Source organism: Syzygium oleosum, unplaced genomic scaffold (genome assembly GCF_021117445.2).
Source record: "Syzygium oleosum isolate NSW1041296 unplaced genomic scaffold, Sole_v2.1 Sole_v2.11, whole genome shotgun sequence".
Classification (NCBI taxonomy): Eukaryota; Viridiplantae; Streptophyta; class Magnoliopsida; order Myrtales; family Myrtaceae; genus Syzygium; species Syzygium oleosum.
This window is the reverse complement of record NW_026607495.1, coordinates 6983099-7010431: the sequence shown is the minus strand read 5'-3', so window position 1 is coordinate 7010431 and position 27333 is coordinate 6983099. Positions and strand designations below refer to the sequence as shown.

Here is a 27333-nt window from a genome sequence, read left to right as displayed (position 1 = left end):
TCGAATGGGTCTCAAAGCTTGCAGCAATACCATGAAGACAATTACCACCAGATAGAAGCCCACCTAGCAGAAATTACTTTCATGCATTATGGCACATGGCCACCTAATAGATAAATAGTCACCTTTTACTCCAATTTTCTCTTCGACAAATGCCCACCTAGCAGAAAAGGCACATGGCAGGTACAAATTAAGGCTCTCCGAGAAGGCGGAGCCGAAAAGCTTCTGGCACAAAAGCCCACATGCATTGCTTCTCACACCGGTGTCTACAGCTTCAAGGAGTAGAGGTTCACCCACGGGAACAACACGAGCATAACCACCACAAATTCTTGAACGGACGGTCATTCTGAATCAGAGATTTCATCTTCATCCTCGTCCAGTATGTAGACCAGGGCCCGCTTTCTTGCAGCCAAAACACAAGCCACGCCTCTACTTGCTGTTGCCAAAAAGACATCAACTTGATTTCAGTCCGGTGTTCCTTGAATATATGGCCATAACTAACGTGATGTTTAGACCTTTGTTGGGTAAAAGTAAAAGTACAACACTTGCATTATGCTGAAACACAGGCGGGAAGCAAACCTTCCATGCCTAAAGACGCTATGGTATGCATGTAAACTATAAATGCTCTACATTATCTTGCTATACTAGATAACATGATAGTATTAGTCATCATGAACATGCACATGACAGTTCTCAGTCAGTAACCCAGATTGCAATGCATCGTAAGAAGATTATTCTTGTAGTATTTGTCTGGCCACTATATATTCATCCTTTTCGCACTTTGTCCTCTCAATTGATTTAAAATTAGGAGGAAACCTAATACTTTAGTATATTACTTCTTCAACTGAAAACATATTATTCTTTGGAGCATACTTTTGCATAAGGAGTCCATTAAAAAGGCACAATGTACCTACGCCAGTCACATTTAAACTAAAGAGTAGGTTCTAAGTGGAAATTTGGTAAAAAGCATGGGCAGGACTAATTCAGTTCCACCACGCAACCAACAAGATAAATTTGTAACTGACACTGGCAAGTTTATCAAACATTGATCCACAAAGAAAAGAGTATGGGCAACAATAAGTTTCCAAACATCCAAAACTGCTAACGGACATGGTAAGAAACTCAAAAGAAAAAATCTTCAGAACTATACTATTGATGGCATCCGCAATGAATTGATTTTTAGCTCGATAGTATGACAGTGTCAAAAAATTCTTACCACTAACTGACAAGGGAGGAACTACAGCATGGGGAATGCTGCGAATCTTCTCATTCTCCATGTCTAGGTGTAAGATAGAGTCCTAGATGCGTAGTTTCACTGGGTTAGTGTTTCAGAAGTGAGAATAATAAAAGCAGTAAAAATGTCGTCACAAAATAGAAGCAAAAATAGCACTACTAACCCATTAGGGCCATCAAATGCACATTTCTTAACATAGATACAAGTACAAGGCTCCAACTGTCAATGTATGTTGGAACTCTAGCAGTTACAGTAAGGCAGAAAAACATCCTTTGAATTTGCAAGCATGAAATGGCATGTATATGCTTTATACACAGGAGGAAAAACTAAGCTGCTGCTACTTGTGCTGATGAGGAGAGCAGATAAATCATAAATAGGAACAATAAAAAAAACAAACATTTTTAAAAACCAGACCAGTGGTTCAACCGGTCAAACTGGTAGAGCCGTGATCTACCAGTTCAACTGATTGAACCGATTACATGTGATGTCATCTGATAGAATACTCTGCATATATTAGATTACACACGTTCAGAACAAAAGAAGCCCAGTGAATCGGCAAGTGAACAAAAGAATCCCAGTGAGTCAGCAGAACCGCTTGAGCACACAAGACAGGATTTAGGTTCTTAACAACATCGTTCAATTTTCTCGTAAATTAGGCCAATACAGTCAATAAATAAATTATCCACCACAAATTGAAGCGAGCAGACACCGGAGTAAATGGTTGGCACTTTTGTTAGTAACAAGAGGTTGGAGTTCCACACCCCAACCCAACTCCAACATTATTCCTGTTGGGTTTATTATTTATTATAGTGTTAACAAGTTGGGGCCATTTTTTTGTAATTGTGCTAGGCTTAAGGTTAAGCCTATATATACCTTTTTGTATCTTCTTTTGACACTAACAAAAATAGAAGAGAGAGAGAGCCAACTTTTTCCACATAGTATCAGAGCATTGGCTCTCTTTTCTCTCTCTCTTCTTCGTCTCCTCCAGCTCTGATATTATTGTTACTGGGAATGACATGGATCACTCTGTGTTTAGTATGTCATCTTCAAAGGGGTGTGTTATTTTTCTTGTTTACGTTGATGATATTATTGTTACTGGGAATGACGTGGAAGGTATACAGTGCCTCAAGCAGTTTCTGCAGAAAGAGTTTAATACTAAAGACTTGGGTCATCTTCGATATTTCCTTGGCATAGAGATTGCATATACTAATGACAGTATCGCTCTCTCAGCGAAAGTATACTCGACATTCTTAAGGAGGCGGGCTTGCATGACGCTAGACCTAGTGACACCTATGGACCCCGGGGTGAGACTTGATAATGAACATGGAGAGCTTCTTCATGATCCCGAGAAGTATCGTCGGTTAGTAGGAAAGTTAAATTATCTCACTATTACTCGTCCAGATATTTCCTTTGCTGTTAGTGTGATGAGTCAATTCATGAGCTCTCCCCGTACCACTCGTTGGCAAGCCATTCTACACATTGTTCGCTATTTAAAGAGGGCTCTAGGTCAAGGACTTGTGTTCCATAATCGGGGTCATCTTCATATAGCTGGTTATTCTGACCCTAAATCTTTGGAGGTGACAGCATACTCTGATGCAGACTGGGCCGGTTGCCCTGTGGATCGTCGGTCTACTTCTGGATACTGTGTCTTTGTTGGTGGCAATCTTGTATCATGGAAAAGTAAGAAACAATATGTTGTTTCTCGATCTAGTGCAGAGGCCGAGTATTGTGCTATGGCTAATGTTACGAGTGAACTCCAATGGGTTCGTATGTTATTGACTGAGATTGGACTACCTATGACTGGAACATCTACTCTTCATTGTGATAATCAATCAGCTGTTCACATTGCTAGCAATCCAGTGTTTCATGAACGAACAAAGCATATAGAGATTGATTGTCACTTTGTTCGAGAAAAGGTGAATTGTGGTGATATACGGTTGGTGCACACACGGTCTGAGGAATAGCTGGTGATATACGGTTGGTGCACACACGGTCTGAGGAACAGCTAGCAAACATTTTCACCTTTTCCCGAACAAAGTGACAATCAATCTCTATATGCTTTGTTCGTTCATGAAACACTAGATTGCTAGCAATGTGAACAGCTGATTGATTATCACAATGATGAGTAGATGATCCAGTCATAGGTAGTCCAATCTCAGTCAACAACATACGAACCCATTGGAGTTCACTCGTAACATTAGCCATAGCACGATACTCGGCCTCTGCACTAGATCAAGAAACAACAGATTGTTTCTTACTTTTCCATGATACAAGATTGCCACCAACAAAGACACAGTATCCAGAAATAGACCGACGATCCACAGGGCAACCGGCCCAGTTTGCATCAGAGTATGCTGTCACCTCCAAAGATTTAGGGTCAGAATAACCAGCTATATGAAGATAATGGTTGGTGCACACACGGTATGAGGAACAGCTAGCAGACATTTTCACCAAACCTCTTCGACGTGGACGAGTTACGTACATTTGCGACAAGTTAGGCCTTTTTGATATGTACTCCCCAACTTGAGGGGGAGTGTTGGGTTTATTATTTATTATAGTGTTAACAAGTTGGGGGCATTTTTTTGTAATTGTGCTAGGCTTAAGGTTAAGCCTATATATACCTTTTTGTATCTTCTTTTGACACTAACAAAAATAGAAGAGAGAAAGCCAACTTTTTCCACAATTCCTTTAAATTTTTTGGAGCCCCAGAACTGGTCCAAACTAGTTGACAGGTTCGCTGGGTACCAGTTGACAGGTACACCTGGTTATCGGTTGAATAGGGTCAACGCACCACCTCTCAACCAATACTATTTCTGCTGGGGAACCAGACTGGACAGGTGTGGTTCCCGGTCCAACCAGAGCCACTTCTTAAAACTCTGAAAAGACCAGGAGTCGACATAAAAGAAGAATATCCTAGTAATTTTCCATTTGCCATCAATGTCTTAGGCAGTGAATTGACATGATCCGGAAAAATAGAACTCAGGATATCATGACTAAGAAATTAATATGCAAGCTCCAGATCCATGAGTTACCTTCAATTGGTACAACTCCCAGTTATTAGCACAAGTGGTACCAGCAATATGTACAAAAGGAAGGTCACAGGCCTGCAAGATCGTCATCCAGGCATCTCCCAAGTTTTCACGAGTATCATTCATCTTATTTAGCAACATAACAATTTGATGTTCCTGTTTCCAACAGAATATATTAGCCAAATTTACAAATTTGGGCTTTAAAATATAAGATACCAAGCTTTTACCTTATATAGAGCCAAATCCACACAACAGTAAGCAGGAGGGATGCACAACAAGATCGCTTCCAAAGGTCTTCCCTGCTTCACATTGGTTGAATCATTCGAAAGTCCCCTCACTACTGCTAAACAGTTCGTTACATCTACAAAAGACTCATCAGGTATCTGGAAGGAAATATAATCTGTAAACCCAATTTCATGGGTTTGATTAGATGAAGCAAATTCAGAGTCATCCTGCAGAGTCATACAGAGAAATGATTAGCATGAAAAAGCAGTATTACCCTGCACATGTGGATCTCTGGATAAAATTTGTACTTTAAGATTAAAAGTATACACCTCATAGAAGGACAGTGAAATGGGAATGTATCTGGTGGATGTTGAAACTGATGTAAGTGGGAATAGCGGCAGCAAATTCGTACAAAGTATCTTTTTTGAAATAGTAGAAAAAGGCATCTGGGCAGCTTCCTTGAAACTGTAATGATCAAATTAGTTCCTAATCAGGAAACATGAGATACGGTATTTCCATACACAAGGATCATAAGCTAAACAGAAAGCCCAATCCGATAAGATCACCCATCTAAAGTTTCCATGTACATTGTCAAGTAATCAACCTGAGATCAAATGCGAAAGACCAGATTATTAGACAGAGGGGTAAGTGAAAAACTATTGTTGAGGACAATCTCCAGAATACAACCCCTAACCCCCAAAGGTTTCCCTTTCTTTCTCTTTCTCTCCACTCGTTATGGTCTCAAGATTCTGGCCACTCAGGCAAGGAAATGACAAATATAGGTAAAACTTTATGGTAATAGGCATGCGGATAGAAATATCTACAGACAAACCCCATCAACACAAGTCCTGAATCAGCCAAATAAGAAATGAATATTTCAGCTCAAATAATGGATGAGTTGGGTAAAACAACCAATTTTGAACCCAGGTAATTATCCTCAAACTCCTGTTATGCATACAAAGAGATCTAGAATTTCACATTTGGTACACATACCAGCAATGAGGACCAGACTTGAAGAGGGATGGGGGGGGGAGAGGTGTTGGGTGGGGAAACATGTGTAAGAACATTTATGAATGATAAAGTAGATATAGCATTAATATGAAGAATTTACAATGAAAAAGCAATAAACAACACATTCAAGTAAGAACTTCTAAACACGAACAAGATTCTATGACATTTCAGATTTCTAATTCTTTTGCTAATACCTGTGTTCCATTTGTTGAAATTCCTTTGCAAGTGTCCTTCGCAAATATTCGGTGTCCCCAAATCCTCCAAATTGCAGTAATTCTCTGACTCTCTGCATTGTTTCTCTGAGACAATAATGAGGGTAAGACATCTTACTAACCTAACATGATATATCAAGGCAGAAAAGCGCAAGGAATTACATTTGGTCTTTTGAAAAGTGAGACCTTCCAATCCAATGAGAAACGGCAATCAATCCATCAATTTCAACGCTTGTTACCATGTGGTTACTTAAAATAGTGCTAGAACAACAATAACCATGGTTGAAGCCCAGCAAATCACCCTACCTCAAGTCAACCTCATTTAGTTGAAGTGCTCTTAAGGATTTCCTGTTCCAGTCATGGAACAGAAATGGGAGAAGCTGTAGGTATTATTGTGGGGAAGATCCTTTGCTGGGTCTCCGTTAACTCAAAAAAGAATATAGATGGATATGATAGCAAGATGACCTGAAATGAAGAACTAACCCACAAACCAGGAGTCATTTAAAATTTCACATCCTCAGTTTTGGCAACTAATTTGGTCACATTCCATTAAAGCATGAGTCAGCCTGACCAATTTCCATTACACCCTGATATTTTAATTCTCTGGCACATAAATGAATAGCACAACCTAGTGAAGGCCAACCAAAATTAGTTGCTAGAGTACATGAAGGCAATACTAAGCTGACCACACTTCGCAGTATCCAAGCCATTGCCTCACCAAATTTCAGGTACAAAGATGAAGAGATGACTCGCCACCCTTGAAATTATAAGGTCATCTATGTCCAATTATGAATCCAGTCTTGTCTCCAGATGATACATGTGATTTTATAACTAGGGCCAGGCAATAACCTTTTCTTATGAGCTGAATAAAATTCATTCAGAAAACCAAGGAGCAAAACTCACAGATAATTCACAAGAGAAGAAATTTATAATTCAATGGTTAGCCATTCTACCAACAATAATGACATGTCACAACTCAGCCCAAGTAAAAGTATATGTGAACTGAAATGACAGGAAAAAGTTTAACTTCAAGATATAAGTACACAAGGAATATCTACTGGAAGCTTTCTGTACATGGTGATGCCAAACATTCCACTTGGTGCCTCCATCAGGTATGAACAAATAATAACTTTAGATTCTGGGGTTCCAGGTGCCATATTGTAAAGGACATATAATTAGGAACTAGAACAAGTTAAGAGAAAGTCACTCACAGATCAATATCAATTCCTTCATCAGCATCAGATAGATCCAGAAGCTGCATAACTGGATCTTGATCATATAGAAACTTCAAGAACACGACAACAAGTTCACTGTTCAAATTCACAAGAGTAAATAGGAATTCACCGTAAGGAAGGATCCTGATTGACAAAAATTAGACAAACCTATTGTATGTTAAAAGTTGATCACTTGGCTCTGACATCAGTTGTTTTATACATTTCAGAAGCCAGCTAAAGAAATTTGCAAACTGAAAGAGAGACGAAAGCAAAAGCTTCAGCAACATGCACATTATTAACCAATACAAAATGCTTTCGACCCCTAAGGCAAATACCACAAGCACGCCACAGTCTTGAGAATTCTACAGGATCCTACCAATATTCTGATCTTGCCCTAGATTTTAGTGGTTGCACTATAAATCTTTTCATTTTGAAACAAGTAAGATTGCATTTCTTCAGGGTAGCATGCGAGAATTGAAAAGGTATCAATAAACCACAAGTTGTGTGAGGTGTGGGAAGCAAAGATAAGAAAAAGTCATGCAATTTCTCTTTGCTCCTTCAGTAGCATGACAATATCAACACAACAATGTGTTATTGTCAGTATTTCATAATGACCTTAACAGGTACTAAATGGACCTTTGTTGAACAGGTTCAAGTCATGTGTAAAGACTCACTGTCCATCGATATCTCCTTTACAATGTCGATAACAAGCTCACTTTTCAAATTATTAAATGCTATTTGACTTACATTTATTTGTCATTCTGAGCACGCAATATTGTCTCTTATCCACAAATAGTTCAACTTCATGTCTAAAAATTTAGGAATTTAGTCACTAAAGACATGATACCATACACGATGAGAGACGGGCAAGATTTTAGACAATAGTTGCAAACGGAAAATATCAAGAAAGGTAGAGAAATCATAAGAAAGATTGGAACAGGCATACCTGCTGCACAACAGATGAGAGCACCCTTATGAATCGCTCAACCTGTACAAGCAGCATTCCAGCCCTTTCTACTGCATTATTCACCAGTGTCTCATCCAAACGAATACCTAGATAACGAGAACGCCATCTCGAAAGACCCCTGAGCTCACCCATTCTAAAGCCAATAATTTCTACAGCAGGCTGCTAAGTAAATAACAATACTTCAATTACTTAACCCCATAAGTCAAATATCATCTCTTATTAAGGAAACTGACACACACTCATGAGGGATAAAAATAGCATTGAACACGTAAGTAACATGCTAAACGGTAATTGGAACCATTGGAGTTAAAAGTTCACGAGAGAAAATATTTTACACAGCAAATGGTCACTACAAGCCATCTTCGTCATCTTCGTCTTTCAACTGCGAACTGTGTTTGGACTAAACAACATATTCTAGAGTCTCTAACAAATAAAAGTTATCCTGGAAAATTCATAAAAAAAAATGGAGTTTGGTCTGCTATCCAATTCATGCAAGCAGGATGGAAGTTTGGAATGTTCATGTGAAATTATCAAGTCCTGTCCCAAATTCACTGAGAGAGAGAGAGAGAGAGAGAGAGAGAGAGAGGCTATTTATGTGATAGTTGTGGGCTATAAGCACAATATTGACAGGAATTGCTAGTGTTCTAAAGGAGACAAAGCCCTAGCCTTCTGCTGTCAGCTCAGGGAAGGGCAACTTCTTTACAACCTTCAAATATCGAACTGCACCTCTTACCAATAGCTAATGTTTTTTTATCACTTGGCACTAGTCCCATAAAATTATACGTGGAACTAGAGTAGGAGGTACTCGACTCAAAACTCTCCATGCTACCTATTTACCTCCCCATCTATCACATTTTTATGCTTCAATTTAAGGTGAAGTCCTAGCCTACAAGAGAGGCAGAGTATTATAACATTTATACAGTAAACCACATCTTTATTTCATAGCTTAATCTTTTAGATCACTTGGCAATTGTTCCACAAAATTCTACACCATCGTGAATGCACATTTTGAATAGACAAAGGGAGAATGGAACCCAAAAACATTGATCGGCAATACCATGGAGTTAAAGAGAATTCACAAGCTTTGCTAAAAAATGAATAGGCGGGCTTTTAAAAATGAGGAAACTTCTAATGGTGCTGTAAAGCTTTGTGATGGCAATTCTTTGGACACCAAGTCGTTTTTTTAATTTTTAAGGTAAATACGAGCTTATAGGTGGTAATTTGTAAATAAGAGGCATCCCCTTGGTGCTCTTTAATAGACTTACTTATCAAAAAAGAAAACAGGAGAGTTTATAACCTTAAAGAATATAACTAGAAACATCATTTCTCACTATAGTAGTAATCCACAAGAATGTGCAGCATGTACATGAAAGTGACTGTACCCAGGAGAAGCTAAGCCTCCGATTTAATTAACAACAACCCATGTACATGTGTGCACACCTGTGCAAGCACACGATCGCATGCATGTACATGCCGATGCACATGTTCACAACACACAAAAATGCCCACATGCATGGAGAGAGATCTGGCAGGAGAATAAACTGGCAATATCTTTTCTCAAGATAATAAAGGATTTTGTTGAAAGAAAAAGTTCTAGTACATCAGTATATTAAAATGAAAAAACAAACAAACAAACAAAAATAAAGCATCAGAAGAGTACACAGAATCAAAACATGATGCTCAAAGCCAGTTAAAAGGTACAATGCAGAAGCAACCAAAGATTCCGCACCCTACTATTTGGTTGCTTTCTTTCCAAAGGCACCACATGAGACAAAGGTGCGGTGCTCCAATACTTCTCAGAAAATGATCCTCCTAATGAGGCATTTCAACAACTAAAAAGCTGGATGGCATGTTTTGGCAAGAACCAAACCACATTATACAAGGTAAAGATTTGATGCAAAAGCTTGGGAACGAAGTCAGAATGATGAAAGAGATGGTCAACATTTTCACCCCAATGCTTACATGCATAACACCAATATGTGAGAATCAAATTCAGTTCCTGAGATTCTTGATTGTAAGAATGTCATTCCAATTTGATGCACATTTACTAAAAAATTTACACTCTCAGGAAACGGAATTTGATTCTCACAGATTGGTGTTGTATGTGTAAGCATTTGGGTGAAATGTTGAGGAACAATGAAGCTTTGGTAGCAGATTGTTATCGATTAAACAACGAAATGATCATTTGGGATATTGAGTTTGTGAGACAAGCCCAAGATTAGGAGTTTGACGCTTTTGCCCACCTCTTCTATGTCTTGCATAATTTGAAGATTTCTACTAGTTTTGAGGATTGTCTTGTGTGGACCAATGGAAGAGATGAAATTATTTCTGTAAAGTCTTACGACAAGCAGCTTGATAAGGAGGTTGTTGGTGGAAGAACGGATTTTCCTTGGAAAGCGATTTGGAAAGTGAGGATTCCAATTAGCATTCCTCTTTTGCTTGGGAAGCAACCTGGGAACAAATCCTCACTTTAGATATGAGGCACTATACTGGTTACCATGTGTTTCCTCGGCAAAAGGAGGCAGATTCCATGCAGCATCTCCACCTTCATTTTTTTTGGACAAGAATGGTTTGGACAGTTTCCTATGCTTGCACCGGTTTATCTTGGGTTATCAGAAGTTTATTGAGCTAGAGCTTTGGGCTTGGCAAGGCATTTGATTTCAGCGAAACAAAAAATCAAGGATTAACTCAATTCCCCTCTCCATTTTTTGGCTGATTTAGAAGGACCAGAACAAGAGAGCTTTTGATCGAGAGAAATCTTCCTTTCTGTTTTTATTGAGATTTGGCTTAAAGTCATACACTTTTGGTATAGTGCAAACTTGCATATGGATGTAAATGCCTTGGTTGATATAGTCGATGATTTATCTGGTAATTGAGCTCCCTTTTGGTTTTGGGAGTTGTTTTGTATATGGCTCTAGATTTTTGGGCTCCTTTTGTCTTGGTGCTCTACAGGTGAACTATATAATCTATAAAAAGAAAATCAAACTTTTCTTAGGATTTTAAGCTATTCCAATTATTCGACCGAAAAAAGAAGCCACTCCAATTACCCTAACACACTACCAAAAAGAAGCAATACTAGGAACCAAGACTATTATACAAAACTGGTTTGAAGAGGCAAAATCCGAATATAATACTAGGAAACCAATTTCAATACTGGGACTTAACATCCTTAGCATTATCCTGCCAAAAAAGAGGTGGTATGACAGAAATCGTGATCTAAAGATACAAAATAATAGTTGATAATAATAATATAAAATAATCAATTCTCAAATCTAAGTACTTTAAACAAAGGCTCTCATAACCATGATTAAGCATCACAGAGTTGATCCATGTAGGCTCGATTCATAGTCATCCGAGGACCCAACAGTTAGTTATCTACTCATTTTCTTCAGATAACGGAGTTCGTTCTCATCCTTAGCTTGTTGACAGTAAACATTACACCAGAAGGTAGTATAAATAAGTCTAACTTCTCCTAGGCTCTAATAGTGATATTGGTATGTTAAAAGAGTTGAACATGATTCTTTGATACAAAATTGACCCTTGCAATTATGAGGAGATATATGCTGAGATTGAAGCGACAATAAACTTTTTCCTTTTAAACTGAGAACATATCTCTACACCTGCAAATTATAATGTGAAATCATAAACATTCTGTTAGTTTTATTATTAGATAATTAGCAAGTTGGGTTTATTTTAGGAAAGGGTATTTAGGTCTTTGTATCAAGGCTTAACCCTAAGCCTATATATACTTGGTTTATCTCAATAATAAAGAATATCTCTTTTACCAAATTACATGGTATCAGAGCCACAGTAAAACCCTAATCCTAATCCTAAATTAAGCCCTAACCCTAGCCTACTGTTCACGGCCAGCGAAGAACCCACACGTCTCGCGCGTCTTAGCTCGCGCGCCTCGGCGCGACCTCGCGCCCCCCCGCGCGCGACTCAGCGCGCCTCCAGCGCGCCTCCAGAGCGCGACTCAACGCCTCTTCCAGTGATGTGATTCGCAGAGAGAGGCAACAAATGTGAAGAAATTTTTGGTCATGTTCCTGTTGCTTCTCTACTGATCTGTCTTGGTTATGGGATTTTTTGCTTGTGTTTCTCTGCTGTCTTGCACTGTCTGATGTGAAGACATTATTTTTAATTAAAGTGTAGTGGTGGTTGATATGGTGAGCAGATCTGGTTGATGTGGTAGTGGAAGTTGGAGTGGTGACTTGTAGTGTGATTGATAGTTGCTGTTGGTGGTGTTCACATTTTTTTTAGTGGATTTGGTGACAATCGATAGATTACGGTGTTCTCTTTTTAATTGGTGGATATGTCTACGATTCGAAGAACGTCGGATGTTCGTTCGGGGGTGACTACCCGACTATTGCAGGTTCCTTTGGTATGAGTGGTTTACACACCACATTAGTAAAGTTGGATGGCACGAATTACCCGAGTTGGTCAATGGCCCTTTCTACTTTTATTTATGCTAATCGCCAATCTAGGTGGCTCCATGAACCACCACCGAGGATTCAGCTAATTTAGAAGAATGGAGGGTCACCGACGCCGTTGCGTACTTTCTTTGTGGGGAAGTATGACCGATTCTATTCGTCCTCTTTTTATGGATTGTATGACAGCTCGTGAGGTGTGGTCCAAATGCACTTTACTTTATTCTGGACAGAATAATATGAGTCGAGTATGTGATATGTGGGAGGCATTATTTGAGGCTAAAATTGGTCCTTCCGGATTGGCAGAATACTATGCTCGTTTTACTTCTTTGTCTCAGCAACTCCGGTCTCATCTTCCACCAGCCACAACAGTTACTCAGATGCAGCAGAGAGAAGCAGACATGCTGGTGGTCCTCTTTCTTCGAGGTCTTGGTCCAGATCACAGTGCCCTAAGACAGCAGATTACTTCTCTGGGCACCCTTCCTTCCATAGAGGAAGTATATTCTCGAGCTGCTCGGTACACTCCTGATTCAAAAGCTTCAACTATGTCAGATAATAGTGCTATGGTGGCTCGTGGTAATCAAGGAGTTCGTGGTCGTGGCAATTGGAGTACAAGTAACTTTAATCATGGTCGTGGCCGCACTATTCCGGGTCGAGGTGTTCCTCGAGGTGGTAGTACTGCTAGTGCTAGAGGAGGTCGTGGAGGTCGTTTTTGTACTCATTGTTAGTTGGCTGGACACACTATTAACTATTGTTATGATCTCCATCCTGAGTTGCGGGATTTACAGGCTTCCATTGATATTGAGCCTCGGTCTTCTTCATCTGGATCAGCTTCCGAACAAAGTACTGTGCAGTTGACTCGTGCAGAATATGATGAGCTGATTAGAGCGCGACAACCTGGTGGTTCTTCAGCTCCTGTTGCTACTTTGGCACAACATAATGATGGTACTTGTCTCTTAGCCACTACAGATACACTTAGTCCTTGGATTATTGATTCAGGTGCCACTCATCATATGACTGGTGATTCGCGTCTTCTTACTTCATCTTCTTCTACTCCTTCCACTTCAGTCACCTTAGCAGATGGTTCAAAATCTCAAGTAGCTGGTACAGGTTGTGTGTCATTGAATTCCTCCATATCTTTGCCTTTTGTTTACCATATTCCTCGATTCCCTTATAGTTTGTTATCTGTCAGTTCCATTACTCGTGATCTTGATTGCAATATCACCTTTTCTCCATCTTCATGTGTCCTCCAGGATCGGAAGACTGGACGCCGGATAGGTGGTGGGCGTGAGGCTGGTGGATTGTATCTTCTAGACCCCGTGATTGTTGCTGCTACTGCTACTATTCAGAAGAAGGCTGTGGATGACTCTTATCGGTTGCATTGTCGTCTGGGTCATCCGTCAACAGATACACTTTGTCATTTTCCTTTTGTGTCTAGATCGAGTCTTAAGTTTGATTGTGAAACGTGTCAGTTGGGAAAGCATCATCGTGTGTCTTTTCCACCCCGTGTTTTGAGTCGTGCTTCTCAACCATTTGAGTTAGTCCATTCTGATGTTTGGGGTCCTAGTCGAGAGTCTTCATTTGGTTTTCGTTATTGTGTCACTTTCATTGATGATTGTACTCGTACCACTTGATTATATTTAATAAAAGATCGTACTGAGGTATTTCACTCCTTTCGTCAATTTTACAATGAAGTTACTACTCAGTATGGATATCCTGTTAAATGCTTACGTACAGATAATGCTCGTGAGTATTTTTCTTCTTCCACCTTTCTTCCTTTCCTTGAATCTCGTGGTATTTTACATCAGAGTTCTTGCGCTCACACTCCACAACAAAATGGAGTTGCTGAACGTAAGAATCGTCATTTACTCGATGTTGCCCGGTGTCTTCTTCATACACATGTACCTAAATCTTACTGGAGCTATGCTATTCGTACAGCATGTCATCTTATTAATCGTCTTCCATCTTCTGTGTTAAAGGGAGCTGTTCCTTTTACTCTTCTTCATCCTAATCAACCTTTATGGTCTATTCGTCCTCGTATTTTTGGTTGTGTCTGTTTTGTCCATCAGTTGTCTCCTGGCCTAGACAAATTATCTCCCCGTGCTGAAAAATGTGTCTTCGTTGGTTACTCTTGTACCCAAAAGGGTTATGTTTGTTATAATCCTACTTCTCGTCGAGAGTACGTCTCTGCTGATGTTGCCTTCTTCGAGGATCGGACATTTTTTGGTAATGTTTCTTGTCCTGCACCGTCTTCCTCACCTTCTCAAACATTGTTAGTTCCCTACCTATATCTCCAAAGAATCACCATATGTCTCTTCTACTGTTGTTCCATCAAATCCAAGTTCATCTCACCACTACAGTCTATACATGTGGTCCTCGCCGTGCTTGGAATCATGACTCTCCATCAGCAGACGCCTCACCACTATCTCCGGCCCCGGCTTCTGATCCTCTTCCATCACCTCCAGTTGACTCTCCTGTTGCACACCGTACTCGATCTCGGTATCCTCTTGCTCATTTTGTGTCTTATCATAATTTATCTCCTCAAATGTCATCATTTGTGTCGTCTCTCGCATCTGTGTCTGTGCCCAATAGTGTGCAGGAAGCTTTAGCTCATCCAGGTTGGGCTCGTGCTATGGAGGAAGAAATGGCTGCACTACAACACAACAAGACTTGGGAACTTGTCTCTTTACCTCCTGATAAGCAATTGGTAGGTTGTCGGTGGATATTTGTTGTTAAATATCATCCTGATGGTTCTGTTGAGCGCTTAAAGGCGCGTCTTGTTGCGAAGGGCTATACTCAAAATTATGGCATTGACTATGACGAGACTTTTTCTCCAGTGGCTAAAATTCCTTCTGTTCGTGTCATTATTTCTTTGGCTGCTCGTTTTAAGTGGACTCTTCATCAGCTTGATGTTAAAAATGCGTTTCTTCATGGGGATCTTCAAGAAGAGGTCTATATGGAGCAACCACCCGGGTTTGTTGCTCAAGGGGAGAAGGTATGCCGATTGCGTAAAGCTCTATATGGACTAAAGCAGTCTCTTCGTGCTTGGTTCGGTTGTTTTAGTGATGCTGTTACCAGTTTTGGTATGCATCGATGCAATGTGGATCATTCCGTATTTAGTATGTCATCTTTGAAGGGGTATGTTATTCTCGTTGTTTATGTTGATGATATCATTGTTCTTTGGGAGTGATGTTGAAGGCATAAAACGACTCAGCAGCTTTCTACAAAAGGAGTTTAATACTAAAGACTTAGGTCTACTTCGATATTTTCTCGGTATCGAAGTTGCATATACTGGTGATAGTATTGCTCTTTCTCAGAGAAAGTACGCCATTGATATTCTTAAGGAGGTGGGCTTGCACGATGCTAAGCCTGGTGATACACCTATGGACCCTGGAGTGAAGCTTGATAACGAACACGGGGAGCTTCTTCATGATCCAGAAAAATATCGTCGGTTGGTAGGCAAGTTGAATTATCTTACCATTACTCGTCCAGATATCTCATTTGCTGTTAGTGTGGTGAGTCAGCCTCATGAGCTCTCCTCGTACTACTCACTGGCAAGCTGTCTTACATATTATACGATATTTGAAGGGAGCCCCAGGTCAAGGGCTTGTATTCCATAATCGGGGTCATCTTAATGTAGCTGGTTATTCTGAGCCACTCTTTGGAGGTGACAGGATACTCTGATGCAGATTGGGCTAGTTGTCCTGTAGATCGCCGGTCTATATCAGGGTACTGTGTATTCCTTGGAGGTAATCTTGTGTCGTGGAAGAGTAAGAAACAATCATTTGTTTCTCGATCTAGTGCAAAAGCAGAATATCGTGCTATGGCTAACGTTACAAGTGAGCTTCAGTGGATTCGTATGTTGTAGACTGAGATTGGATTACATATGGCAGGATCGTCTACTCTCCATTGTGACAATCAATCTGCCATTCATATTGCTAGTAATCCAGTGTTTCATGAGCGAACTAAGCATATAGAGATTGATTGTCACTTTGTTCGGGAAAAGGTGAATTGTGGTGATATACAGCTGGTACATACACGGTCTGAGGAGCAATTAGCAGACATTTTCACGAAACCTCTACGGCGTGGACGAGTTTCATATATTTGCAGCAAGTTCGGTCTTTTTGATATGTATGCCCCAACTTGAGGGGGAGTGTTAGTTTTATTATTAGATAATTAGCAAGTTGAGTTTATTTTAGGAAAGGGTATTTAGGTCTTTGTATCAAGGCTTAACCCTAAGCCTATATATACTTGGTTTATCTCAATAATAAAGAATATCTCTTTTAACAAATTACACATTCTATATCCACATCTCATGTACAGCACTCTTAAAGCTCAAACTTAGATCAAGTTCAAGTTCAAACCAATGATCAATGTCCTACAATTTCCATTATACGCTTATAACAGAGATTTCCAACTTGTTGAATCAGATTTTACTTCACCCTTTCCAGCCACTTAATGTTAGTAATCCATATCATTGCATGCGATATGTTCGTATGAAAAATCAACATCAGGATGTTCTGACAGATATGGTGTGTTTCAAGACAAGTGAAGCATAACTTACTATAGCAAATTCCTATCTTTATCTAATCACTTCCAAGACTGTTCTCCGTGATGCTTCAAACATAATAATTTATCAGGGAGAAAGGCCAATGCAAAGATAATAACGTGCACCTGCAGATGATTGAGGACAACCAGCTGAAGTTCTTTTCCAGCACCACAAACAACTTTTGATACACGCTTCATAACCTATCATTGAACAAACTAGCAGACTAAGATTATAAAAACCAACCAACAAAAAATCAAAGTCCTATAGCAACACCAGAGCTTAAAAAACCAGCTGTACCACTTCACCCAGAGAATTAACAAGAAACTGATGGACTGCAGGACTGGTCCTAGCACCACCGAGAAGACTCAAAAGTTCCTCCTGAGGAGAAGAGTCAAGACCTAGTTAAACAAACAGAAACAGTTAAATGAAGAAAAATGAAAAGCAATCTACCACTCTGTATTAACAGTACCACTTACCATGGTCACTAATAAGGTTGGATAGCAAATCAAACTTCTCATGAAATATGTTCATGGCATCAGCCCACTGCTTATGCATAACTGATAAAGATGTCCGGATGACATGAAGTAAATCTTCGATGTTCGAAGCCTGTTGAGCAACTTGATGAAGTTCATTTTTTCTGCAGACAGGAAGAGATTGATAATCTAAGGAGGCATTCGGCTGATTAAGATTCTCAAAAGTCTGTTCTGATTTCAATTTGAGAAATAAAAGAGTCCAGAAAATGTGTTTGGTAACACTCTGAAAGCAGTTGATGAATGCAAGGAAAACTATTCTCTAAATCAAAATTACAAAATGAAGATGACTTTTAGTATTTGCATTCCACATGCAAACATGGAGATTTGGAATAACTAAGCCTGTTTTTTGAATGCAACATAACCCAAGCATATTCTCACAATCTTCATCCCCAACGACATATATGTTTTCACTTAACATATATTTTGTCAAAAAACACTGAAAACAGTTTCTATGAAATGGAAACTTACAGTGTTTGCTAAAACTAAGCAGGCCTTAATAGTTGAGAACAAAATTGATGTGTGAATTATGTGGCAATGTTTAAAATTTTGCAATAGTAACTCCTGCAAATTTGTCTGACCACTTTCAACATCTGACTTTATAGATTTCTAGAGGTTTCTACTAAAGATAGTATGATACTTGAAGGTTGGGTAGAAACCTTAAGCATGAAAAAAATTATTCAGGCTTCAAAGTATGAAGCATCATGTTGTTCAGCTTATGGTGATTCTCAAAAGTCAACTTAGTAGCATGTTAGAGCAATTTCCAAGAAAATTGTCCCGAAATTGCTCTATGTTAACTATCCATTTCTTTTTAAGGATGAAGATAATATCCTGAGTTATATGAGTTTTACTTTCCTTATGACCAAACAAAGTTAGATACACTGACACAAATATCAATGCACATAAACAACCTAATATAATCGTAATATCAAGTAAAATCACAACTACATAAACTAAAACAGAAGTTTCACCTAAAACTTGAACAACATTAAATCCTAGTGCAAGTTTACCTGTTTTGGAATATTGAAGTATCAAGCACTAAGCAATGGAAACCATGCATGCTATCTCCAACCTTTTGACCCCCTCTTGATTCAACAATGTCTTCAACAAGTTCTCCTGAACATGCAACTGTCAAACAACAAAGATCCTTGGATAAAGCCACCTAATGATAACAATTACATGCCTGTTAGCTTATTCTGGTGAAACATCAAACATGATATCTGGAATAATCCAATGACGAGAATTAATTTACAGAAGGTATACATTTGATTTCTAGCAAACAGTAAGCATTTACATCTATCAAAACGTTATCCAAGCTGTTTGACTTTTACTCTAGCTGGCTGTTTGACAATTATAGAAACATGTTTAGTTACCACTGAGCTTTTATTCGATATTCTTTATGAAATTCCAATAATGTGTTCATGAAAAGACAATGTATCTGACAACTATAACTTAAATGTCACAAAGCGAATGAAATTCTTTGTTGGTCACCAAAGCATTTCTAGCAAGAATCTTTGGACAACCACAGACTCATTTGTAACACGTAATATATTTTTTTAAAAACAACGATAAGCATGCCAAACATATACATATAAACAAGCATTTTTCCACATATCAGTTTTCTAGGAAAGACAAATTTCATCACATTATTGTCCAAGATCCATATGACACATGAGTAATGGAACTACCATTTAGGTGAGTCTTGCAAGTGTATACTAAATGTTGTTTTAACTGGTTCTCTAGCTTTAAGGAGAAGACGTTATACAGTTACATTTGGGAACATTCTTAGTAAAATAAAATGATAACAAGCCCTAATAACCATTGAATCATCCCCTTTAAAAGCATTCCAATAAAGCCTTAGGCCTCCCTTCCACTTATTTGATAAGTAGAAAGAATTATTATGCTCCAACTTCCTTAAGAAGTCTCTGTTGTCACATCCTTGAAAAATGATGCACACACCTTTTGCCCTCACACACTTATTTCCATTCCCGTAAAAATGTCACAGCGATGCATGGAGTCCATAAGAGCATGCAATCTAAACTAACTATGGCACGGCAACTAAATGCTGATATGAGCCAAAAACATCAAGGAGCGTCGCGTAAATTTTTGCTTCATTTAGTCTAGGTTCTTTTATATAAATTTAAGTTTATATTGATCACCAATCCTTCAAAAAGTCTCTTAAGGTTTATTTGTATTTTTCTTTTCCTAATGCATGGGAAAAACTAAACAAAAGAGAATATACCATACAATAAAGTTGAAATATGTTGATAGACAAAGTAGGAAGGAAAACAAAATTAACAACAGCAGAGCAAAATGGGCAACTATCGTTAACCCATTAGTTGAAGGAACATGGAGGCTCTTTAGAGACAACTATGGAAGTGAGTGTACCTTGCTGATGGAAGCATTTAGAAGTCGGCAAACAGTGTTTCTGTCGTTGGTTGTCGTGGGAATATTACATTCATGTATATTCTGGCACATATTCCCAGGCGTTACGGCAATCACACAGTAAGAAGCAATAAGTGACTCATTATATCGAGCTGAAAATAGCCAAGTGAATATAACAAAGAGCAACTATACAAACAAAGTGGAAACAGAAAGTTAGAAACGCTTCAAACCTGAAATAACTAGTATATGTGGAAGCTGTGCTATCTCTACAAGGTCAACTTGGAATCAACCAAGCACCATAGTAAAGTAACATCCATTTTTAGATTATGTCAAAGAAAAAACTAGCAAAAAGAGAGAAGCAACAACTTAACCAAAAACATCATCTTCATGGGCAACAGCACAAGTACAGTATCAGTACTGATTCAACTGTTCTTAAGGCCTTTAAATGACCTTAACTCAATGCCAGATTACAAAATATTTACATTTCATGGGAACTTGGAAGGCCGTAAATTAGTAGTTCACAATGTGGTTCCAAAGAAACTTCATATTCCTGCTAGTGGCATTTTTTTTGCAAAGGAAAAAGAAGAAAAAGCAACCCAGAGGCTCAATATTGAACTAAATGAGCTAAATCAATTTTCATAACAAGAGATCTTCCTATCAATGATGTTTAATTTTCCATCAAAATATCTCATCTTAAAGTGCATATTACGTGCTCTACAGAAAGCACATAGATTTTGGGATTGACTTTAGGAAGTTCACCGAGTTAGACATTTTGATCAAATCAATATTGACAATAAACAAATTTGTCTTAGGAAACTATAGTCCACACTTGTAGATGTGGAAATAGAGCAGTGGGCCCTAGGAAATCCATTTGGAAGAGTTCCTACAAGGAATTATAACTACAAGGACTTGCTCCACGTAACTAAAGAGACAACTGACAGAACCTAAACGGTACTTATTAGAACAATTCTCCTGCTCGCATTTTCTAGACTAATCAAATTTCTTCGGTTGAGAAATTTCTTCATGTTTGTTTTACTTTCATGTTGAAACAGTACCAAACCCAAACACGCAGGAAAGTTCCGAGTACCTAAAATTCTAAATCTTCTGATGGTTGCACACCCCAGAGAGAACTATCTACGTACATGCGCCCTCTCAGAACACTTTCCCCAACCGATGGTTGCATAGGCTCTCTCAATCTCCCTAGAACAGAGCAGAAACTCAAGAGTCTACAGCAAAAGCAGAAAGTCTTACAGTCAGGCTGACCTCAGGTCAAACAACAAAAAGATACAGATAAGTGTGTTGTATCAAAGTCGGAGGTGTCACCAGAAATGAAATCTAGCCAGGGAATATGGCTTAAACATTTAGAACTTTTACAGGCATTACTTCACCTAGTATAGTTTTTTAGTTAACCACCCATTACTTACCAGGCAATACTGATTTACTGCCAGTATGCTATCAAATCCATTTATTAAGAAAGACTGCTGTATGAGAGGCAAGAACAAGGAAAGAAGTACTCATTGACTGAATTTGATGGACCATAATGCTAAATATTTTATCTGAACAGACAGGAGACTTACAACATTCCCGATTGGAAACACACCAAATTTACTGAAGCACAAAACCCCATCTTTATCTCCACTGCAAAGGATATTGAAACATTGCTTTGAAGAATTTGAGAGCTCTACGAATGAATCTTGACCATCATCAGTTAAACCAGTGTCTCCGGGTACTAGTCCAGGCATGCGAGGAACTCTTGGAGCTGGAGGGAAGAAACAAGTAGTGCGATCTTCAAATGCCAAAGTGTTACCAGAAGTGTCCTATGAAAGAAAAGTAAATAATTATTTTTCCAATTGGAAAAATAAAAGAAAAAATACAACAAGAGATTAGAGCTAAGGAGTCAACAATCAGCAAATTAACAAGTTATAAATGACACCAAACATAAGGTTTTTAAAACATCTTCCATAAACCCCAATTAGAGCTGTTGGACTGTTAATAAGATTCTAAGGTTGAAAAAGAAATATTTTAGTAAACCAGACTAAAATAACTGCTTTACAGCACACAAAGCATTAGATATAACATGAAACGCATGACCAATAAAATATTGTCTGTTAAGAATCAAAATCAATAAGTTTATCAACTTTTAAGTGGAAAGATGCATACTCTGTTCACTTGGGCATCTTCCTCCCAGTTGAGGCACACCACAGCTGCTGCATGGGACTTCAAGCTTCTTAACAGTTTTCCATTCTGCTTAATATTTATACCATGTTAGGAATGATTATACCACGGCATGTATAACTGCTGCAAGTACTAGCATATACAAAGCAGCAAACCGCATATCAATAGTTAAGTAAAGAAAGCTAGATTAGTAAGATAACATTCATTAAATAAAAAACAAACTCTCTTCCAAGCAAAATGTAGTCCATGAAGTGGATGATGGTTAAAAAAATGGTAGAAGTCTCAAAGAAACAGAAATGCAGCAGCATCAACCAAATTCACAGCCATTGTACTATGACCAAACAGCTATAGCTTAATGACATAACCAGTTATCTACGAGCTTTTCCACCCACAAGCATATATAAGGCATATACACATCCTATCATTTAGGAGTCACCTAAATTATTACCTTCCTAATTTGACTGAACTGAACATATTTGAAATTTTTATAATCAAAAGAGACTATTAATTTAATGAAAATGAGCATGTCATAGACGACTGCTTCTATTGACACCATCCGCCTAGACCATGGATCCTCACAATGAGCTTGACCTCAGTAAACGCTATTCTGTAATTTGTCGTTGAAATTTGAAGCATTTTCAATCATCGATGACAACATCAACAGCAAGGTAACAATTTTCTGTCCTAAATGAGAATGCAATTGAGCACATCCTTTAGATTCAAGTCCTAAAGTGTATAAATCTATTGAATCTATCATTACTGTATGACATGTGAACCCAACAATTCAAACTGATTTCACCGATTAGATATGAGTCAATCCATTTCCTTGATTCATAATCAAATATAATTCAGGCATCAAACAATGCAGTGTCAAAAACATTTCATGGCTTTGATGTAGGAGGACAAGTCCCACAAGAAAGAATTAATCTTTAGGCATCAAACCCAAAACTCTTAAGCATCACACCTTAAAGAAAACTTGCATCACAAAATCCCAAAGCAAACACTGGCATAATTCCATAATTTATCAACTCAATTAAATTGTAAAAATTACAATTACATTTATGCACTCTCTAAAAGTTCTACTCCGAGTTGAAATAGGAAACCTCTAAACAAGACACATAATTGAAATATAAGTAATATTCACTACTCAAAGTAAACGAAGGTATATTAGTAAAATCTATATAATACGTAAATCCTAGCTGATAATTTTACAATAAAATTTCGAGAAGAATCTTGATCCTTGTAGAACTCTTAATTGAGTTGCAAAGTCCATCTTTACCAAAAGCTTGATAGAAACGCCAACATTTGAACAAAAATCATCTTGCATGATTTTGTTGGCTGCATCAGGCATGGTGGATGTTTTGATTGTCTTACATCAAACTCTATAAGTAAAAATTCAAGAACAATACTAACCCAATTACAATACTATGTTCACAATCTTTGTGCCCTTGCAGTTAAATGCAGTACTTATTTGACAAAAAAAATAATTTGTAGAATATCTAATGTTTAGAAATCATAAAATCAGTTTAATTTCAATATCTTTATCATTAGTCATGAGCCTACTTAACAATAAGAAGAAATCATAGTTCACAGTTAATTTACATATGTCATGAAATACGTATCTTAAACACTATATCAAACTTTCTAATTTCACTGGATTTAATTCTCACTTCACAATCCATAGATTTAATATTTTGATTCGTGACTGATATTTACATGTGACAACTTTGGGTGAACCTAGGTGGTAATCATGTCGTGTCAAGATTATGGCAACCTACTTGTTAGAAGTAGTATGTGCAAACTGTTGTTGCTGCACTGATCTTCCATGTAACTTATAACAGAATTTTTGAATATGGCCAGCTTTCCCACAGTAATGACAAGTCCGTATGGCCCCTGAGTTGTTAGTAGACATGTGCTGTTGGCCTTGGCCTCTCCCTGGTCCTTCACCTCGGCCTCCTCCTCGGCCACCACGTCCACTGTATCCTCCACGATTTCCTCCATCACTCCTGCTACCGCTACCCGATCGAGATTGGAACACAAGAGCTGAACTATCTGCCATAGGTGTAATATCTTGAGGAGACTCACGAGATACCCGAAGTACCCGAGCAAACGTATCCGTGAGTGATGCGACAGCCTCTCCTCCAAGAATCTGAGACCTAACAGTTTCATATTCAGGACCAATGCCTGCTAGATACACCATTACAGCCAATTGTTCTCTTTGAAGTTGCATTTGCTGAATATTGGCTGAAATGGGAAGAATAGCATTCAACTCCTCATACATTCTCTTAAACTCAGCAAAGTATTGCGTCATAGGACGTCCCTTCCTTTCAGATCGGTAAAACTCCTGCGATAACTCATAAACTCGTGACAGGTTATTTTGGCCAGAATATAATACATTCAAATAGTCCCACATTTCTTTGACCGTGTCAATATGAGTTACTAGATCAACTATATTATTTTCCATAGAGTTTAACATCTGACCAAGGATGCATGCATCAACAATATCCCAATTTGCATCATCTTCGGGTTTCGGCTCAGTTATGTGTTTAATCTGATTCCTGCCTGTCAAAGTAAGCTTCACAATTTTCTTCCATTGATGGAAGTTAGAACTCCCCACAAGCTTCTTATCAGTAATTCGATTAGATGAAGACGACATCACCTCAGTCATCACAGGATTATTCCTCTCAGAATCACCCATCCTTCAATATCCCAGTAGACCGTATACTGGCTCCCAAGCCTCGTCAACGTTACCAGCCTTCCTCCACAACTCCACCAATCAATAAACCATAACCCGATTAATCAAACATCCATAATCTAACGTCTAACAACCAAGCAATCTAACCTGGCCAGTATTGAAGAGCGACAAAAGCAAGCAAGGCAACAACAGCAGCATAGTCCAGCAACAAAACCACTGCAGGCAACTATGAAAAGGCTAAGAACACCTTCCTGCCAGCTTGAAATCCATCTTGAAGAATTTTCATTTGCTTGTCATTCCATCGAGAGACAATAACACATGCTGAAACTACTGGCCAGTTTCACAAATTTCTTGCATAAAGCAATTTCAGAGGAACAGAGGAACAAAGGAGGAACAGAGGGGGAGAGACCTTCAGAGACCTTCAGTTCATGGAGAGACCTTCAGTTCACATCAATGGCGAGGAAACCTCCAATCACCAGGCTCGCGTGACTCGCACGACCTGAATCGCGCGAGCTGGAGCCCCGCGCGAGCTGGGTCGCGCGAGCTGGACCCCCGCGCGAGCTGGGTCGCGCGAGCTGGAGCCCCGCGCGAGCTGGGTCGCGCGGTTGGAGCCCCGCGCGAGCTGGGTCGCGCGAGCTGGAGCCCCACGCGAGCTGGGTCGCGCGGCAACCCCGCGCGAGCTGGAGCCCCGCGCGAGCTGGGTCGCGCGGCTGGAGCCCCTCGCGAGCTGGGGTCGCCGGCGACGGGTTGTTCCGGCGACGGCGACGGCGCCGGCGACGGGTTGTTCCGGCGGCAGCGGCTAGGGTCGAGGCTCTGATACCATGAGAAGTAGAGAGAGAGAGAGGGAAAAGTGTATACTGTATTAACCAGTAGTGTCTAATACATATACCAAAAATAAGACCTAAAGGTCCTAAGGACCACTTTACCCTTTTACTACTTCTAACACTACTCAACAGTTAACACAATTAATAAACGAATATTTCAAGTTCAAAGATCAAACCACACAACACAAATTGACTAACGTAAACTATCTACCTATCATCCCAACTTGATTAGCAACCTGACCTATTTTGACCTATTTATATTTAGTTCAGTAAGTTTTATGATAATAAATTACATATGAATTTCGTTTTCAGATTTGCTACAAATTACACCATACAAATACAAGATTTTATGTAAACCTAGGATTTAGTATGCTTAAGGCTTTGACATTGAAGAAGATATTCACATTGCACATATTGTATTAGTTATTCAAGCTGTGTCGGTCCTGTTTGGATTGAAATGACCCATTCAATCTAACTAGTTAAAGACGTTATTCATCTCTTGTCATTTGTTGACATATTTAACAAATGCGTCATGTTCGAATAGAGTGTTCTAATAAGTTTTGTTAAGATTATACTTAAAATATGGACCTTTAGAGAAAACCGAAGAGCAGAAGAACGAATGAAAACCTAGAAACTTGGAACAGTGAGAGAGATAATGCAGAGAACAGAAACAGATGTTTTTTAAATAATGCTGTTGTATTGATTTCTCTCCTTTATGATTAACAAAGAGATGATGGGTTTATATACACTTGCAAAGAATCTGCACAACAAAAATCAGTTTAAGTTTGAATGAGTTTGAATGAGTTATAGATGTTGGTTGCTTGGTTGTCCGTGTGGAGAGAAGCTGGAAGTTTCTCGCTGAACCAAGTCTTGTGCAGGAGAATAGGAAGATGCAAACTGCTTGGGTGACATGGCAATTTGATTTGGGCTGGAAGCTGATGTGGATATGGTTGGACTTGTTCAACACTTATCCTGCTCGGATTGACCTATCTACCAGTCCGCTATTAACTTGACATTGGCAGACATGACCAGCAAACATGGATTGCCATCTATAATAGCAGCTAAATGTTCGTTGAGCAAGCTTGCTGATTGCATTGCATAATGCCACTTTTGAGCAATTCAGTTTCCCGTGAGAGATCAGAGAAGAACACATTCTGATGATAAAGGATTCTTGCAGGAGGAATTTCTTGTTGAGAAGTAATGAGCGTAACGTTAAAGTAATAACATAGAAAACTTACTTCAACATCATGCAGTGAAACTGTACCATCTTCAAGTCCCAACACAACAACCTTGCCATCAGGACGCCAACATAATGATGTTATACATTTACCTGGAGTAACATTAGAACAATAAAGAGAAGCCAGTATTGATGACACACAATGAATGTGCAAAGAAAAGTGAGTTCAAAAGAAACACTCAAGAGAGAGAGAGAGAGAGAGAGAGAGAGAGAATAATTTGTTCACAAAAAAATTAATAGATGAAGAGGGAAGATAGAGAACACACAGTAACTGAGAAAATGTTAATCAAAATTTGTGAAGTGAGGCAAAGCGTCATAACAGTACAAGATAACTGAGGGATATCGGTCACTTAATATGGGATTTCTTTGGACTAGTGCGTCATCTAAACCAAGGGAATCTATATCTTTTTGGTGACCTCCAATCCATTATCTCCAGCCAAAAAAGAATCTTGTAGTTCAGCTTTGGAACCTCAAGGTGGAGTGGATCCATGAAAGCATACTTCAGGCAAGGTCGCAAGTGTTCTAGTATCTGCAACTTAGGATCTCAACAGAAACCATTCAAATATTGGCTCAAGTACTATAGTGCACTCAACAACATGTTCTCCAAATTTAGAAGACAATA

The 27333-nt window shown here is 38.9% G+C and overlaps 1 protein-coding gene across 2 annotated transcripts in view; it reads right to left on the bottom strand.

The window, feature by feature from the left end:
• Positions 1–224: 224 nt before the first annotated feature.
• Positions 225–27333, bottom strand: part of LOC115667385 (anaphase-promoting complex subunit 4-like) — a 58523-nt gene continuing 31414 nt past the window's right edge. The window contains exons 4-20 of one of the 2 annotated variants that reach the window (XM_056315913.1): positions 26713–26804; positions 21941–22024; positions 21358–21597; positions 19784–19864; positions 18406–18557; positions 17342–17502; positions 17163–17263; positions 16991–17065; positions 7869–8048; positions 7091–7173; positions 6920–7018; positions 5691–5795; positions 4815–4950; positions 4488–4712; positions 4264–4416; positions 1214–1295; positions 227–433 (exon numbers count right to left, since the gene is read on the bottom strand). In XM_056315913.1, the coding sequence (XP_056171888.1) occupies positions 339–433; positions 1214–1295; positions 4264–4416; positions 4488–4712; positions 4815–4950; positions 5691–5795; positions 6920–7018; positions 7091–7173; positions 7869–8048; positions 16991–17065; positions 17163–17263; positions 17342–17502; positions 18406–18557; positions 19784–19864; positions 21358–21597; positions 21941–22024; positions 26713–26804 (2144 nt within the window). In that variant the 3' untranslated portion in view covers positions 227–338. Of the gene's footprint in view, positions 434–1213; positions 1296–4263; positions 4417–4487; positions 4713–4814; positions 4951–5690; positions 5796–6919; positions 7019–7090; positions 7174–7868; positions 8049–16990; positions 17066–17162; positions 17264–17341; positions 17503–18405; positions 18558–19783; positions 19865–21357; positions 21598–21940; positions 22025–26712; positions 26805–27333 lie in introns of both variants that reach the window. The other variant, XM_056315914.1, reaches the window with a different exon arrangement.